Source organism: Cryptotermes secundus, unplaced genomic scaffold (assembly GCF_002891405.2).
Source record: "Cryptotermes secundus unplaced genomic scaffold, Csec_1.0 scaffold166, whole genome shotgun sequence".
In the NCBI taxonomy this organism is placed as follows: domain Eukaryota; kingdom Metazoa; phylum Arthropoda; class Insecta; order Blattodea; family Kalotermitidae; genus Cryptotermes; species Cryptotermes secundus.
Genome location: NW_019720562.1, coordinates 563,735 through 582,675, shown reverse-complemented (window position 1 = coordinate 582,675; position 18,941 = coordinate 563,735). Strand labels below are relative to the sequence as shown.

Sequence of the window (18,941 nt, the reverse complement as noted above, 5' to 3'; positions counted from 1 at the left end):
ATTTCAAGCCAAACTCAATTTTTTCTTTCCCCCCCCCCCCCCCCCCCCCCAAAAAAAATCTTGAAACATTGATGTAGAAAAGGGTTGTAAATTTCTTAAATAGATTCAATCTGATATCAAATGCTCAAAATGGTTTTAGAAAAAATAGATCCGCGTTTACGGCAATTCAAACTTTATTGGAGAAATTCAGAAAACACTAGATAATAAACAACTGGCCTTTGGTATATTTCTGGATCTATCAAAGGCTCTTGATGTTATTAATCATAACTTGCTGCTTGCAAAGTTGGAACCATATGGACTGAGAGGAATATCTCATGCATGGATGAGATCATATCTTACAGATAGATCACAGTTTGTTGAAATTCACTATATGGATCAAAATACTTCATCAAAAATGAAGACAGTTCCCTCATCCCTTAAAGCAATTAAATATGGTGTACCTCAAGGTTCTGTTTTGGGACCCCTTTTATTCCTATTATTTATAAATGATCTGCCCCAAGTTATACATAATGCAGAGGTAGTACTATTTGCTGATGATACAAATATATTGATTACTGGAAAAAATGTTTTATCATTAAATGAAAAAATGCAAAATGTAAAGACTCAATTAGAAAAATGGTTTTATGAAAGTCGTTTAATAATAAACATGGATAAGTCAACGGTATTATTTTTTGGGGGAAGTAGATCTATTCCAATTACCAGACCCTTTTTATATACAGGGTGTCCCAGGAGGAATGTGCCAAACTTCGGGAGGGTGTTCCTTATGTTAAAGTATGCCGATATAACCCAAAACACCTATGTCCAAAGTTGAACGGTTACGGAGATAATGGCCAGAGAAGTGTCAAACTTTGACCGGGGTTACACACTTGTTGATTACAAAATAGATATTAAAACTGGCAGGAATATGTGGATTCTGTAACGTTAATAATGTACGTAACATCAAACTAACTTGTGAGTGACATGAAGCCATAAAATTGAAGTACAAAAAACTCGCATGCCATCTCAAAGTTGTCGTTAAGAGTTCCAAGCACTGTACATGACACATGAATGGTAAGCGATGACGTAACGTGCTGACTGCGCGTTCTGATAAAGCCAACTCCATAAGCACGGATAGGATGAATCACGGCAGTCAAGGACAAACAGAGATAATTCCTCTCAGCTGATAGGTATAATCCGTGGACCCGCTAGAAGACCACACTTTTCTCGGGCCATTATCTCCGTAACCGTTCAACTTTGGACATAGGTGTTTTGGGTTATATCGGCATACTTTAACATAAGGAACACCCTCCCGAAGTTTGGCACATTCCTCCTGGGACACCCTGTATAAATAATAAGGAGGTGGTTTGTTCAGTGGATGTAAAATTTTTGGGTATTTGCATTACTGAAGATTTAAGTTGGGCAACCCACACCCAATATGTGTGTCAAAAACTTAGCAAGACTACCTACTTGATAAAATCCCTATGGAACTCAGTGAGCCAAACTGTTTTAAGAAGTGTGTATCTTGCAAAATTTGAGTCCATGTTGAAATATGGTATTATTTTTTGGGGTGGGGTGCAAAAGGACTCTGAAACTCTACTTAAACTGCAGAAAAAATGTGTAAGGGTGATAAAAGGTGTTAAAAATAGAGTTTTCTGTAAATATTTATTTCGTGAATTAAAGATTTTAACTGTTACTTCCTTATATATTTTTGGGATCCTATGTTTTATAATAAAAAATAAGATTTATACCGCCCAGTATTCTGATATTCATGGCTATAACACTATTCATAAACACAATTTGTATATACAATTTTGTAATACTGAGTGTAGCAAGAGAGGGGTGATTAGTATGGGAACCAAAATATTTAATGGCCTTCTAACTGAATTAAAGAATGTAATAAATTTTAATGTTTTTAAGAAGAAACTGAAGAATTATTTGTTGTGTAATGTCTTCTATTCTCTTCAAGAATTTTTTAATAATTGTTGACACAGACTGCTTGTTGATAAATCTGTCTGTATATTTTTATGCCATTTTTGGAGTATTTATTATTATTAATTGTTGATGTAAAATGCTTGTTAATAAATCTGTCTATATGTTTAAAATATTTATTTTTATGTATTTTTGGAGTATTTATTATTCTTAAATNTACAACCTCAAGCTGACGTCTCCCATCTTCGGGATGAATTAACAAGGAGGAGTTCAGCATTTTATATCAAATATTTTAACACTGTAGCGTTTTAACTTAAAAATAGGTTTGGATGAAAAGTGAGAACTTGAGAGTGTACTCAACTATCTTAGCATGTTTTGTGCTTTTACACGTCAACATATTGTAGCACCGTCCACACGACAAACATAATTGTGAACATAAAAAAAAAAGCGACAGTGTTTCCATAAGTATAGCAAGTGCCTCTGATGATGGTTGTGTCAAACCGAAACATGGAAGGCAGAAATAATAATAAAAAGTGACCTACAAATTGTTACACTCGACGGACTTTCTATTAACTTTGAACTTGGTGAAATGTCTATTTTGTATACTATGTATTGTAGCATATAAGTGTACGTACTTTACGTCTAAACAACTTATGTGGTGGTGGTTTCCTATTTGTAGTGATGTTTGCCCTCTGAAGATGGTCCACAGAGACCGAAACATGTAAGGGTGTTAAGTTTTCATGTAGTAAAAAAACTTACAGGTCACATTGGACGGAGTGATTTATATTTGTAATTGTTAGTGTGACGGACCAGAATGAAACAAATCAAACTATTGCTTTATTATAATGATGAATCACTGTGTGAATGTTATGTTATTTTTCATGTGAGGTTGTTAATATTTGACATGTCCAATTGTAAATTCTCTACAGCTATGGATTAAATAAATAATAATAACAATAATAATGATATTAAAACAAAGGTGTTTTCTTCTAGAAATAATGGAACAGTTGACTAAAGTGTAGTTTACAAGACAAAAGAGTGCTTACACTATTCCATTGATAGGGAGTAACAGCTGTTGTTAAGGTTGCAGTAGGTGATAAAAATGTTGACCTTGCATTGCTACACAGGCTTCAGCCCAAAGATGCATGGTTTGATGGATGTATTGAAAAATGCCAGCAATGTTGTGAACCAAGGAACAGCTATTTTTAATGTGCTGCAGTAGTTTCTCTGTAGTACCCACTGTTTAAGCATATACCACATTTTTAGATGCCCCCAATGAAAATAATCAAGGAGATGAAGGTTTGATGAACAGCTTGGCCAGGTTATTGGTCTCTGCCATCAGTCATTTGACTGTGTCAACCATGATATACTTTTTAAAAAAATTGGAACACTACGGGATAGTAGGAACATTTAAAGCATTAATTACATCATACCTAAACAGTAGATATCAGAAAGTGGTATTAGATAACAAGAAAACTCATAATAGTACCTCCTCCAAGTGGGAGATCATAAAGCATGGTGTTTCGCAAGGCTCTATCCTTGGTCCATTATTTTTCCTGTTGCATGTAAATGAGCTTCCTAACGTAATAACTAACAATGCAAAAATCATCCTATATGCTGACGACACAAGCGTCATAATGTCTAATCCTAGCCTTCTGGAATTTGAAACTAATATGAATAAACAATTTGTAGCCATAAATGAATGGTTTAAAGCCAATTTGTTATCTTTAAGTTTCAAAAAAACTCATTACCTTTTATTCAGGACAAAGAATAGTTTAGAAACTAATATCAGTATATGCTGCGGAAACAAGCATATTACTAACATGTCAAATATTAAATTTTTTGGTTTACACATCAATGAAACATTATCATGTAAACTTCATATTGACCAATTAGTAACTAAAATGAGTTCAGCTTGTTATGCTGTTAAGACAGCAAAAGGTTTTATATCACAAGAAATCCTTAAGATGATTTATTTCTCCTATATGCATTCTATTATGGAATACGGTATAATTTTCTAGGGTAATATGTCTAACAGTATCTATGTCTTTAGGATAAAAAAGTGGATAATTAGAGTTATGAATGCAAAAACTAGAGACTCCTGTAGGAATCTATTTAAAAAATGAAATATATTGCCAATGTATTCACAATATATATAGTCATTAATACTGTTTGTCGTAAAAAATAAAGACCTGTACAAATGAAATCATGAGATTCATAGCTTCAGTACTAGACATAGCACAAACTTGCACCTTCCTACATCACGTTTGACAGTTTTCCAAAAAGGACCCTACTACTCTGGTATCAGAGCTTATAATCACGTTCCACCTCATATAAAAAGTCTTAGTAATGAAATGAAACTATTCAAACCGATGCTAAAAAGGTTTCTTCTTTCCAATTCATTTTATTCCTTGGATGAATATTTTAACTGTAAAGTAAACTAAACACCTGGGTTATACTCCGTACTAAGTAAAATTTTTTATGATACTTATAATCTGCTCATATATATTCATCACATCTTAGTACTATCAGTACATTAGTTTTAACATTTTAAACATATAGCTGTCATACAATGTACACAAGTTGTTCCATCTGTGTCCTGCGTATTAAGTGTGCAGGCATCTATGACTTGTTTGTAGTCTGGGTATTGTTTGTAAGTAATAATTGATGTAATGTCCTAATAAATAATCTGCTTTTAGATATTAGACCAATGTTTGAGATACTGTATTGTGGAGATGAATTATTGATGTATTTATATTCATATCTTGTTAATGTGATACAACTTGTATGGTTTTGTCTGTGACTAATTCCACATCTACTGGTCATTGTTGTACCACAAAGGATCAATATAAATTGAATTGAATTGAATTATCCATTGCCCATTGTAGGCTGTCCCAGGGTAATTTCTGGTGGTGTTACTGAAATGGGCTGCATGCATGAACCTCATGTTTCATCAAATATCCAGTGGGACATTCTCCAGTATTCCATATTGAGGGGGTGGGTTTCCCTATGCACTTAGACCAGTTATTGGTCCATTGTGCATCCCCCTTTTAATTTCTACTGTCTCCATACCCTACCTGTACTGGTGCTCGCTATTAGCCCCTTTCTGCCAGCGAGGTTCCAACCTTCTACTGGCAGTGGTATCTAATAGTTAGTCCCTTTCTGTCAGAGAGGTCCCCCCTCCTCTGGCAGTGGTACCTAATACTTCCCCATCTACCGGAGACATTGGAAACTACTTTGGGTGGGAAACATTTTGCCAAATTTAGCTCAGAGGTCTCCTAGAGACATGAGGTTCTTTTACGTGCCGTAAATCTACGACACGGGACCCACGGCTTAAAGTCCCTCCCGGAGGACTTGTTCCCTGAATTTTTCTGCCCTTAAAAATTCCACAACCTCCGCCGGGTTTGAACCCGCGTACCTTGAGTAATGAGGTGGGAACATTACCCCTAGACTACAGAGGCTGCTACATTCTCCAGTAAGTCTGGCAAAATGTGCTCAAAAGCAGTGCTGCAGAGGGATGACACTGACCAATACATAAGTGGTGCCCCAGTGTAGGACTTTCATTAACATATGACATGGTGTTATTCAAAAATAAAAACTCAGGTGTTGACAATGGCTTAAGAAATTGAGTATGTTAATAATATTCACTGTTGCAGACTTTATTTTACTTTCCCTCACCCCAGTAAATGTAGTATGTAGAATGTGAGGTTCTAACAGCAGTAGTTATGAAGTGTTCTCTCTGTAATATAACACCATGTAGTTTGGTAAAACTCAACTGACATTTCAGAGGAACATGTCACCTACATCTTCAAGCAAGTAAGACAAGCATGAAACCAACATGGAGCAAGCACTGGACTACACGGTGTTATAGTCCAGAAGATATGACTCTTAATATGCTCTAGTATTTCTTAAGCTTTGTTCAAACATTATATATACTTACATCATGTAAAGATTCCTAACTTTTACCATGTTTGCAGAGCAGTAAATGCTGGGAAGTCTCTCAGGAATGAAGATCAAGCCTGTTTGAGAAGGGCTATGCTGGAACGTCCAGAATCAAGAGAGAGGAACATGAGAGGTATTAGACAAGACTTAAGAAAGATGCCATCATCTCCAGAATGTATGAATCCTGCAACATGCTTGCCTTATATTTATTTTGCACTGTTCGATGGCCATGCTGGAACAGGAGCAGCAGTAGCTGCTGCCAACCAGCTTCATCATATTCTTCATGTAAGTACATTTCGCATAACACTGTAGAAGAATTTCTGAGATTTTTTAGTTTCATAAGAACATTACTTATTTCTGTCAGTACATATCAGTGTTGTACTTCATTTATTCATTGGTGTTGTTCTTGAGTGTTCATAGCATATAAGATTTCTAAATTTACCCATCCCAAACTATAAAGGGCACATCTCAGTGCCTGTCACTTTTCCAACCATCAGTATGAGTTAGCCTTAATCTGTGGTGGGAGCATAATTAAATTTTATTGAAGTGATTGCATGTTGTAAATATAAGGTTATTATTCTTAAAATCTCTACAAACCATTTTAAAACCCAAAAGTCATAATTAGGATTGGACAGGATGCTTGTGGAGCCTGAAAAATACGAGGGTCGTACTGAAAATCATGAGCAACAATTTTTTGTAAAGTAACATGCTTTATTATTGACAAACCAGATACACCACCTCATTCTACAGACCTTTCTATATTTTGTCACATAATCGCCACTTCTTTGTACACATTTCTCCCAGCATTCTGGAACTTTGAAAATTCCCCTTCTGTAAAATTCCATTTCAGCCATCCGAAGACACTGACACACTTCTTTCTGAATTGCCTCCCTTGTCTCAAGACATTCACACAGCTGATCCTTCACAAATCCGAAAAGATGGTAGTTGGAGGGTGCCAGATCAGGGCTATAGGAGGGGTGTGGAAGAACATCCCACACCATCTTTGCAATTCCTTCCAATGTGAGGTGAGCAGCATAGGGGCAAGCATTGTCATGCAGGATGATGATGTTTTGTCCCGGACGTTTATCGCGCAATGCACGACAGAGCTTGTGCAGTGTCTGGACATAATGAGCAGCATTGATGGTTTGCCCAGGTTCCAGGAATTTGGCCAGAATAAACCCCTCTGCATCCCAGAAGACTGTGCCCATCACCTTCGCAGCTGATGGCACTGTCTTTGCCGTCTTTTTTGATGGAGAATGCAAGTGGTGCCATTCCATACTCTGCTGTTTCATTTCAGACTTGAAATGGTGAAACCAGCTTTCATCACCTGTACACAATACAGAGTAAAAAATCATTGCCTTCATGTCAATATCTCTGCAGCAGTTCTGAGGTGATGGCTTTTCGCTGACCTTTGTGGTCTTCGGTCGATAACCGCGGGAACCAGCGAGCACAAACTTTCCTTTAGCCCAAGCTTTCGATCATCTCCTGTACTGCACTGTGACCTATTCCAAGTTTTCAGGCTCTTGTGTCCACAGTCACATGCCTGTCGTCTTCAATGATCTCATCCACTCTTTCCTTGTTGCGTTCAGTTGAGGCTGTTCGAGGACGACCGCTCCGAGGCTCATCTTCAATGCTGGTGTTCCCATCTTTAAAATGTTTTACCCATCTTTGAAGACTGCTCGCACCCATGCACACACTTCCATAAGCACGCTGAAGTCTGGTGAATTTCTGCAGCAGGGATTTCCTCTTTCACAAGAAATTCGATGACAGCACGCTGGCGAGACGACATATGGTTGTCAGCCATTTTGTTAGGAGTGATACTGGTCACATGATGCAAGTTATTGACGTCACAAGACACTCAAGGTTAACACAACAACTGGTCCCACCTACCACCATACTCTCTTTCGTTTGCTGTTCCCAGTTTTCATGCAAAAAAAAGTTGCTCGTGACTTTCGGTAAAACCTACATACGTTACTGTGGTGGGAAATGGCCAGACCTTTCTAAAAGCTGATCTACCTCTTTCAAGTTTTCACCATTCGAGGAAGCTGAAGTGGCACGGAACGCATATCCCACTATCTTCATTGGTTGCATCCTGTTGTGTGTTTCAGATATATATATATATAGGAATTATGTCTACTGTCAGCACAAGTACTCAGTTTTAATTTCCGTCTTTATTGCTGCTACATGTTTCAGTCGTATAAGACCATCATCAGGCAGTTATACACAGGAATACGTATAGTCATTGAAATACCAATATGGATCCCTATTGGTGCAACGCGTCGTATTATATACTAATATAAAACTTTTGCCCCTAGTTGGTGTTATAATTAAAGTAGCAAATACATAAATAAAATGAAAGATAAAGATAAGGTATACCATATATCAAATTTATAATATGTTGAATATATTATTAAAAAAATATTAAAAGTATATTAAAAATGTTAAAAAAGATATTAAAAGATTTCCGATGGTAAGTTAAGAATGTATGCCAACTTAAATGTTTAAGCTTTCATTGCTATAGTGTATAACTATAATAATTATTGTAGAATTTGAGATTCATACAGCTATGAGTATGAAGAGTCCTATCTTCTGGGATGTAACACTGTGTAGTCCATTGAAAGTCAACCAGCGTTTTGGAGGGACATTGGTTGACTTTTATTGGAATACATGGTATTATATCCCAGAAGGTAGGGCTCTTTGTTATAATTGTCACTGGGAAAATGAATTAATATAATATGCAGTACAGTGGTGTCCAGTTCAGTTCAGCAAAATGTAAGATAAAATTAACAGACTATCCACTCTTCATCTTTTGTTCCAGTTGTGATTTGAAAAATTATTTGTAAAATCTGGTATATGTATATTAGCCACAGCTCATTCTAATTTGAACCATTTCAGTTTAAAAATTTTGTCAGTTTGAGCATCAGGAAGGACACTTTTACCTCTTAATGTTATGTTTTTGTTTTAAAGTTGAATACTAAATTTCACTGTAAATGTAGTAAATATTTCCATTATAAATGATATTAGGCTAAAAATTAAGTGTTTATAATTACAGCAGTTTGATTACAAGATAAGGTAAAGAAATTATATTGCATATATTGCTGACAAAGTTTTGTTAAGAGTTCACAGTATTTTAGTAATTCATATTTATAATTACAAAATCTGAAACAAAGTGGAAATATTAACATCATTTGCTTTTGCATGTGTCAGATGTCCTGAATTTTGAATACTAAATGTGATCTCAGGTCAGTGTTTTGTGATTGATGATGAATGTTCAGGGACTGTGTCTAGATTCAGTTGATTTGAAGTTTCCTGAGGGCAACAACAGATGTAGCTTCAAATCGTGGCTAGACCACAAATTTCCACTCATTCAAAATAAAAATTCAGTATAAAAAAATCTCAGATGATGACATAAAATTAATTTTTTACTTATTCATGGCATTCTAGTACAACTTGCAAAAGCAAATGGAAGTATATAATTATGTATGAACTCCTTGGTTTTGTAAAGTGTAGAGTTTATAAACATGTAACATAAAAGTATTTTGATATGCAGGAGAAATTGGTGGATGTGATTGATCATTTGTTGCCACCATTAGACGGTTACATGCAGCTGGAGGCATCAACAAAACATGGAACTACATTCTTCATTCCAGAAAAGGCAGTGGATAATGAGGCACTTATAACAGGTGCTTTGGAATCAGCATTTTGGGATATGGTAATTCTGAAATGTTCCTAAAAATTGTATGTGCATCTCTCTCATGCACACACACTCACTCTCACGTGCACTCACTCACTCTCACTATTCAGTTTACTCTAGATATTCAAATTTAATTATAACCAATGGGGCCCACACAGCTAACAGTCAAAATAATAAAAGAAAGTTGTAAATAAAGACAAAGTTGTTCCTGTGCCTAATTAATTAAGCACTGTGCAATAAAGCCGTATGTGAAAGTGGAGGTATAGCTCCACAATTCTTGACCTCAGCCCTAGATGGAAGTGAGTGGTCAGCTTCATGCCCCTGCCACTTTATCCCCAAGCAAAGAGCCTCCAGTACCCATTGGATAGGAGGCTGGGTGGGCCCCAGAGCCAGTCTTGTTGCTGTGAAGAGAAAAATCTTACACTGCTGGTAATTGAACCTGGGCCATCCAGCCCATAGTCTGTTGCTATACCAACTGAGCTATCCAAACTCCCGAAGTTGTAAGTAATAGCAGCAATATAATGAAGAGTATATACTTAGAGGGGGGGGGGGTTGTCTTAGTGAAGCTAAGGACACATGTTTCTCAGTACTGTACACCATATACTCAGTGTCAGTTTGCTACGAGAAAAAGACAGTGATTTATTCATTTTTGTGATATCTTTGTGATTCACCAGAAGAGCATGTGGCAATTATACTTGCACTGAACTAGTCTTAGCCAGCTTATTTTCCAAGTAAGTTCACAGCGTCATAAACTAAAGACCCTGTGTGATGAGATATTTGTTACCCAGTCTCGTTTTAAGCAACACTTTCATTCTCACCTGTATTTTCATTGTCCAAAGTCCTGGAACAAAACTGCAAGGTAGCCCTAGCTGTGAACTAATATATGAATGTCACAGAGCTTTGATATCTCTTTTTGAACTGTTGCAGGACCAGTTAATTGGAGAAGACAAACAGAAGTACAAGGTTAAAGGCGGCTGCACAGCATTGGTTGCATTGTTCATTCTTGGAAAATTGTACATTGCTAATGCTGGAGACTCACGAGCAGTACTGTGCAAAAGCAGATGTCCCATTCCAATGTCAAATGATTTTACACCAGAAAGTGAAAGGCAGAGAGTTCGACAGCTGGTAAGTCTTTCTTTGAAGTTCTTTGACATCTCTTGAATGAAACCAGTAAATTGAATTTCTTAACAAATTGTTTAAGTTATATTCAGAAAACATAAGCTTAAGTTTGAATACTTTCCAATTGGACAGACTCAACACAGTTCAGCATACTGTTATGACATATCTACAAGCCATAACTTTTTTTTAAATTGTCAATACTTTGACAAGTACTGTTTACTAACATTATTATTATTATTAGAAATAACTATAGGAACAATAATAATTCAGTCCAGTCCTTTATTTATTTATGTGTATACTGAACCCAAAAGTCACTTATAGAGTAAGCACAAATAAAAGAAGGAAACAAAAACACACACAAACAGACAAAACAATGCAACTTGTGTCATTTGGATGATAATAAAAAATAATAATAATAATAATGCCAACCATTATTCACTAGGAAACAAAATATATATACACATATTCATACTGAATACAATTAATATTTTAATAAGAAAGTACCACCATAAAATATGATTAGGAGAAACAGTTTTGCTTCTAAATACATCATCGTCCCTACCAACAGCATCAGTGACTGCATCACGGCTAGCGGATACTGATATGCATGAGGATGACCTGTTTGCAGGTAATTATCAGATTTTGATTAGCAAAGAATATGGCAAAATCATTGATCAAAATATTTCACTGTTGCAGATTAGTGCAGTATGTTACATATTACCTATTAGTACAATTTTCAGGCTGCACTTCAACCAGAACTTCTTGGTGAGGAATTCACCCATCTGTATTACAACAGAAGGCCAAGCCAAAGAGATCTGGGAAAGAGGATTTTATATAGAGATGCCCACATGACAGGCTGGGCTTACAAGACTGTGACCCCTGAAGATCTGAAAATTCCTGTTGTATATGGTGAAGGGAAGAGGGTGAGGATTTTAATTCTACTTAATACCTAGTTGTTGCAGTTGTATGAACATGCTCAAATTCAAAGTAACCATGGGATTCACTGCATTTTTATGACTTGTTTTCCTTATGACTGGACTTAATTAATATAAATTCACAAACAAGAAATGAATGGAGAACATTAAGTATTAATTTAAATGTATTTTTTTGTCTGTCTGTCGATCTGCCTTCAAGAGACAATGTGCTTTCCCTCAGAATGAAAGAAACTCAATAATTATGTGATTAAAACAGATTATTTCTGTACCAGTGTGGTATACATATGTTCTTTAACATTGTAAGTTAACCTGTCTAAAGATAATTCAACTCTCTTTGTAAATTGAATATTACATTCAGTGGCTGCTCATTCCCCCCCCCCCTTGGCATGCAAGTAATTTCTGCACAATGTTAAATATGTATCTGTATTACAATGACAGTGAAGAAGGTGGCGTTACAAAGTTTATCACCTTTAGAAATTTTAACTGCCTCAAGATGTAGTAGGGAAGTATGAGACATTGAAGTACAATAACAGCTGAAACTCAGTGGTCATAATTTGAAATATGTGTGCATGTAAATGGAGTTTCAAAACTTCCATCCAGAGCATTCAGCATTGTGCTGGTATCAAAATTACCAAGTCAACAATTAGTAAACAAGATTCTCACACCAAATGTAATTGACATACTTGAGCCGTTTTTTATTTTCATATTTTTGCTTTGACTGTGGTTCATTTCAGAGTAGAGTTCTTGCCACTATAGGAGTAACCCGTGGATTTGGTGATCATGACTTGAAAGCTCTGAATTCTAATATAGCTATCAAACCATTCCTGCTTTCCCAGCCAGAAGTAAGTACTGTTATTATGTAAAACCTGTAAGTTTTGTATTAGAATGTTACTATTTATATATAAATATGGAGGCATTTCAGGAAATGCCTCCATGTATGTATATATTAAACAAAAGAAGTGCTTCATGACTGTAACACTCAGTTTTGTTCTGTATGACGTGTTCCAAAGAATGGCTGTAACTTTGATCAGTTAATGGCTGTTTTCATTCAGCCAGCAGAAATGCAAATAAATCCATGTGTTGGAGGCTTTAGATATGGACAGTTGTCTTAATTTTTGTTTTCAATATGAAAGTGTTAAATATTGATACCCTATAAGAATGTTTGGTGTAGTCTGATACACAGTAAAATTTGAGTAATGGAATATGACCATCTGAACAGATAGGGGAGGACAAAATTTACAACCCCCCCCCTACACACACATATGCGCCTACCTATATTTAAACAAGAAGAAGAAGATTTTCTTCTTCTTTTGAGAGTTTAAATTCTGTAATACATGGTACCTTTCATTTAGAGACTTTGGATTTGTTTTGTGTTGGCAAGAAAATTTTAAACAAGGGATCTGCCTTCCATTCCCTGTGATCTATAGCTAAACACCTTACTCTTGTAGAAATACTATCTCCCCTTTGGTAAGGGAGGTTTGGAACCACTCAAGACTCATGTATTCTGTCTGCTTCCCATTGGTTGATCATGCAAATGGATGGACAGACTGATGCTAATAGGTGCTTCAGCAAGGATGCATGTGAGCCTCAAAATGCACTGTTTCTATCACATAAGTTCATCACTTTTTCATTCACCCCTATTCATGTACAGCAGCTGTTCAATATAACCACTAAAATTGTTGTCATTGTCCTACGCTGTGCTGTGTCTGTAATTTGCTTGCGGCTGTTGGCTCAGCACATAAATATTAAAGAATTCAATTGAATTGAATTATTTTCTGCCACTGTAATATCACCCTTGAAATTATTACTAAACAGCCTGGGCCTGCATTTACACTGTTAAGCCCAACAGTTTCATCTTTAGGCTTACTGTTAATACAGTGTATGTAAAGTATTCGGATGAAGTGGAATTATGGTGCTTATCATGGTACAGTGGTAGTTTACTGCATGACTGAAGGGAATGGGGCAGGGAATTTCCATGCCTGCAACGCTGATTTTCTCTACTTAAACAGAACTTAATTACAGGTCACTGTAACTGGGTGATATTTACAGTGTTTTATAAGAACTGCTACTAGGTTGCTTGACTAGTCTTTCATTCCTATACCCAGCTCTGAAAATGGATTTGTATTTCACCACTACTATGGACTTTGATCAAGTCTTTTCCTTACTTTATCACAGTCATGCATAGTTCACCATCTTCTGTGTACCAGCCTCCACAGTTTTAAATCAAGCAAGTTCAAATGTGTGACAATGTGTCTTTTGTGTATAAAGACCTCAGTTGTAGCCTGGTTCATCCCTTGGTTGGGAGTTGGGACATTGATTATTGTGACTGAGGTGTTTTCTTAAGTTCCTCCAAGTGAACTCTAGCTTAGTATTTTAACTCTTGACTGCTGACCCCTGCTGTAGAACTAGCTGCCAGGAATGTCTGATGTCAGTGCTGTTTGGGGGGTAAATGCGGTTGCCAGAGAACCCTACATTACTTACCTCAAATGATTCTCAAACAATAGAAGTATATCGTGTAAAAGCCCATTCTTTCCTCTAAATATGTACGCTTCATGCCACATATTGTGAGAAATGGCATACTAATTGATTAGCAACAAGCCAGTCTCATTGGCTGTGGAGGTCTTAATGCTGGTTACCCCCCCCTCCTCCAAGTCTGGTTGTTACATAGTGTGCAAATGGTTAAATTAGCCCATAACCACTTCCTTCCATATCCTTTCCAATTTGTTATGCACCACCTCCATATCATTCAATGCTGTATAGCCTGAATTACTTACAATTTGGTCAAGTACATTGTAAATGAAAAAAACGTTTTCTGATTTTCCCCAGTTCTTCCATGCAAATGTTTCAGTAGTGTTTTGAGACTGGCAACAGCTAGTTCTCCTGTTACTCCTAAATCATTTTCATCATCCTCTCGTAGTTAATACAGTACAAATAATTACCTCTGAACTGAATCATTCATTGGATCACAACCAGAAAATAGAATTGACAGCATCTACTGCATCATTTCTATGTGAGTTGTATGGTTGGAATCAATCACTACACCTTGAGGATTGGGGGCTGCTAATTTCTCAGAAGTATTCACAAACCCGCTCACTACAACGTTTTATTAACCCCTCAGACCAGCATTTAAATCCTTACAAGTTTTAAGCTGCAGCAGTATTAAAAGGGCCCTGTAGCAGACACCTGTCACAGCATTTTTTATTACTTTGTGTTTTAGAAATTATTAAAGAGAATTTTATGAAATTTTCTGATGTTACAAATGGTGTAAGATTTCATGCTCCATATTTTCTTTGCAAGATATTACCTTGTTTACTGATATAAGTTGGCCGTGGTGCGGTAGATCTCAAAACAATCAACAAAGCACAGACTTATTCCACAATCCTTACACCTTACACTGTGTTCCATTGGGCTTGCATCAGATGGCACATTCTTTATGGGCTTGCCTTTTTTCTCAGACAGAGGACAAGGGGGTTCTAAAGTCTTCCTTCATGCTTCCAATAATTCTTTTCTTTTATTATTTGAAGATTTCTGTCTTATGCTGTGCTTGCTTCCTGCTTCTTGCTGGTATCCTGCTTGTTTTACTATTCAACATTGGAGATCTAGGGAACATGTTTCTCAAAAGTATGGTTGACATTCACTCAACCACATGGTATTATATGATAGAAGATAGAACTCTTCATAAACACTGCTTTGTGAACCTCAGAACCTTTTATTACTCCAAGTCTGAAAGCCAGATAGTCTAAATTTTTTTTAATTTTTGCTTTATCTGTGAAGAACAGAGACTCTTTGTATTCATATATTTGTTAGCCCCTTGAACAGTTTTGTGCACCATTTAGTGCTTCTCTTCCTTTCAGTTTTGTATGGTTGCAGTTTTTTATCTTTCAGATGCACTCTTTCCTTGAACAAACTGTATTACTCTTGTTTTATTTAGCTCTTTTTCTCTTCAATTTTGTCACAATGGTGTCACTGTGAAATGTGGAAATGAATGACATGGGCTTCTTATCCATCCACTTCATCATCACTGTCATTCCTTTACTCTGCACAGCAGTATTCAGTATTGAGGGGGTGGGTTTCCCCATGCACTTAGGCCAGTTATTGGTCCATTGTGTGTCCCCCTTTAATTCTACTGTCTCCATACCCTACTGGTACTGGTGCTCGCTATTAGTCCCTTTCTGCCAGCAAGGTTCCGATCCTCTACTGGCAGTGGTATCTAATAGTTAGTCCCTTTCTGTCAGAGAGGTCGCCCCTCCTCTGGCAGTGGTACCTAATACTTCCCCATCTACCGGAGGCATTGGAAACTACTTTGGGCTGGAAACTTTTTGGCCAAATTTAGCTCAGATGTCTCCTAGAGACATGAGGTTCTTTTACATGCCGTAAATCTACGACATGGGACCCACGGCTTAAAGTCCCTCCCAGAGGACTTGTTCCCTGAATTTTTCCGCCCTTAAAAATTCCACGACCTCTGCCGGGTTTGAACCCACGTACCTTGAGTCATGAGGTGGGTATGTTACCCCTAGACTACGGAGGCCGCTCTGCACAGCCGTATACTATTACACCCTGTTTCATTTTGCCTCTTTTACAACCAGAACTTTTTACCTGTTCAGCCACAGTGACCCAGCTACATTTACATTATTTGTTTTTATAAGGAAACAGAGCTGGTGATTGCAGAAATTATCCATCCATAATGTGTGTCATCTGCTGAAAAATGGTTCCACCAATTTTGCAACAATCTTGCTTGTTTTGAGACTATCAGTTGTGATTCCACTATATATAACACATGTTCTCAGATGTGAGCATACCAGTTTCTTTCAGGGGCACACAGTAGCATAGTTGGTTCAGACACTGTGATACAAGCTGGAAGGTCGCAGGTTTGACTCCCAATGAGGTCATTGGATTTTTCAAGTTACCTAATCCTTCCAGCGGCACTATGGCCATGGGGTCAAGTCAGCCTCTAACAGAAATGAATACCAGGAATCTTCCTGGGATAAAGTGTGGCCAGCACATATGGCTGACAACCCTCACCATCACCTGTGAGCTGACTGGCTATAAAATGTGTGAGCCTCAATATCTCACACCCCTATGGGCCTCCACTGCCTGTTACAGGAATAGCTTTTACCAGTTTCTTTCAGTAGCTGTAGAGACCATTACTGAATCATCAAAGTATAGCTTTCAAGCCTTGAACACACTTCTGACAGACTTTATGGAACAAGTGTTTTCAGAAAACTGAATTTTACTAGAACAGTAAGAATCATCAATATTTTCCCATTGTCACTCTCTTTGCTATTCCAATCTAGGCCTCTTTTTTCTTATATCACCCATGAATTCTTCATTTCCTCATTTTTGAGTTTATCACAGTAGAAACACACCCACTGGATTCAGAAACTTTTCCTTGACTTCCACTATTGTAATTACACACTTCATCATCACTATCATTAACCTGTTCCAAATTTTCAATATATTGCTTGTCTCCAGGCCATACAATGTACTAGACAGAACATTTTTAAAACCACTAAATAGCTGGTTCAGAGGTTGTAAAACATTTCATGTAGTTCTTGTGATCCTTCAGATAAGGAATGAAACATACATTGAAGGCTACAGTTTCTTTTTTAGATATAATGCTTCTCTTAGTTTAATCCTCCTTGGAGAGATGACAGATCAGTGACAGTTTTTCCTTGCAATTGCAAGAAGCAAGGGCATACTTGGAGTGCTGCCAGTTGCATAGTTTAAAGGCTGGCAAGTACCCAGTTGGGTTGTTGGTTTGAGGGCTTAATTGGGAATGAAAACATTGAGTTTCAAAGATCTGCAATGAAATCTGAATGATGCTAATTTTGCAGGGCTGAATAAATAAATAAATACATACCATTTTAAAAATAAGTTAAACTTAAGCAGAGTGCCCAAGTTATTAATACACAATCCCTTAATGTTGTCACATGTAGGGTGATACACATGATGAGAATGACAGGTTCTAGTGCAGATGATTGGATTTATTAACACTTCGGTTACAACCTGTCTTAATTGCACTTAAATTACAATGCTATCAGTGATTTACACGCTTCCAGTGTTGCACACAAACACAGTCTTCAAATCACACTTTAAGACTTCACAGGTCTCCTATGAACTTCCTGTGGCTGTCTCCTATCGAGAACTCTCTCACTGTCACTTAAACACTCTCAAATACTGCCTTGGTTATTCCTGGAATCTCCGTATATAGCCTTCCCACCAGCTACGCACAGAAAACAGCCTATATTTTTTAAATGTGTTTACTGAACAATTGCATAACAACATTCGTGGCACAGACTCTATTGAAAGCCAGTTATGTGATAGCTATTACTGTTGCAGTGTGCCATATTGCACCTCTGCGAAGTCTATTTACTGCGCCATTGAATAGGAGCAGGTTACATAACCTCGTTCCATTGTTCCCAGCATGTATCGCATATGCTTGCCCACCCATTACTTAGGAACGTTCTGGCCGTCGACTTTACAATATCTTAACACTACTTCACAAGAACTTGTTACTGTGGTTGCAGTTGCTTGTTTGACCCAACCACTTTTAGCCCCTATGTTTGTCATCACTCTGTTGTAACCGTTTCTCCTTTTGTTCCCACTACTGGCCCAACATTGATGAGCGCCACTTTGTAACTGCACCCTCACCTACCTTTTGTTAAACTCAATTATTATCTTCTCTCGCCCACACACGTTGGTCGCACTTGTAAGTACCTCTTTCTTGTTCTAGTGAGGTTTTTTGGTTCGGTAGAGCTGAGGTTCTCTTATCTCAGAGCCTTGAATGGGCCACAACTCGAAGAAGCAAGAAATGAACACAAACTACAAAACACATATCAAGTTTAGATTGTTTGTGTTTCACAGAACATCACAAGAATTTCTTGGAATTACAACAGTTAAACATAGATTCTTATAAACTGGGAGCAAACTATTGTAGAACCTTGTATGAAAAAGGAGGAGTATGCATCTATCTACGCACAAGCTTGAAATTTGTAAATATAGACCTAAAAAGATATTGTAAAGAAAAAGATTTTTAGGTATTTGCTGTTAAGTTAAACCTGAGCTCCAACAGACTGTGTATAATTACAGTATATAGAGCTCCAACTGGAAACATTGATACATTCATAACAAAACTAGATACAGTGCTTAGAAACCTCTATACCTCAACACAATATATTATTTGTGGGGATATTAATATAAATTACCTTCTTGATAGTGAAAAGAAATACCTTATTGAAAACTTATAATTTAATAAGTATGATAAATTTTCCCACCAGAGTTCAAGGAAATTCAGCAAGGCCTATAATAAAGTTATGAAACATGGGACTCAACATTTTCTAATG

General features: G+C 36.9%; 1 protein-coding gene across 3 annotated transcripts in view; it reads left to right on the top strand.

Annotated features, from left to right (window-relative positions):
- LOC111868390 (protein phosphatase 1H) overlaps positions 1-18,941 on the top strand; it is a 37,565-nt gene that overhangs the window by 11,414 nt on the left and 7,210 nt on the right. For 2 of the 3 annotated variants that reach the window (XM_023859004.2, XM_023858985.2), the window contains exons 2-6: positions 5,891-6,135; positions 9,401-9,562; positions 10,472-10,669; positions 11,404-11,586; positions 12,333-12,440. In XM_023859004.2, the coding sequence (XP_023714772.1) occupies positions 5,944-6,135; positions 9,401-9,562; positions 10,472-10,669; positions 11,404-11,586; positions 12,333-12,440 (843 nt within the window). In that variant the 5' untranslated portion in view covers positions 5,891-5,943. Of the gene's footprint in view, positions 1-5,885; positions 6,136-9,400; positions 9,563-10,471; positions 10,670-11,403; positions 11,587-12,332; positions 12,441-18,941 lie in introns of all 3 variants that reach the window. The other variant, XM_023858976.2, reaches the window with a different exon arrangement.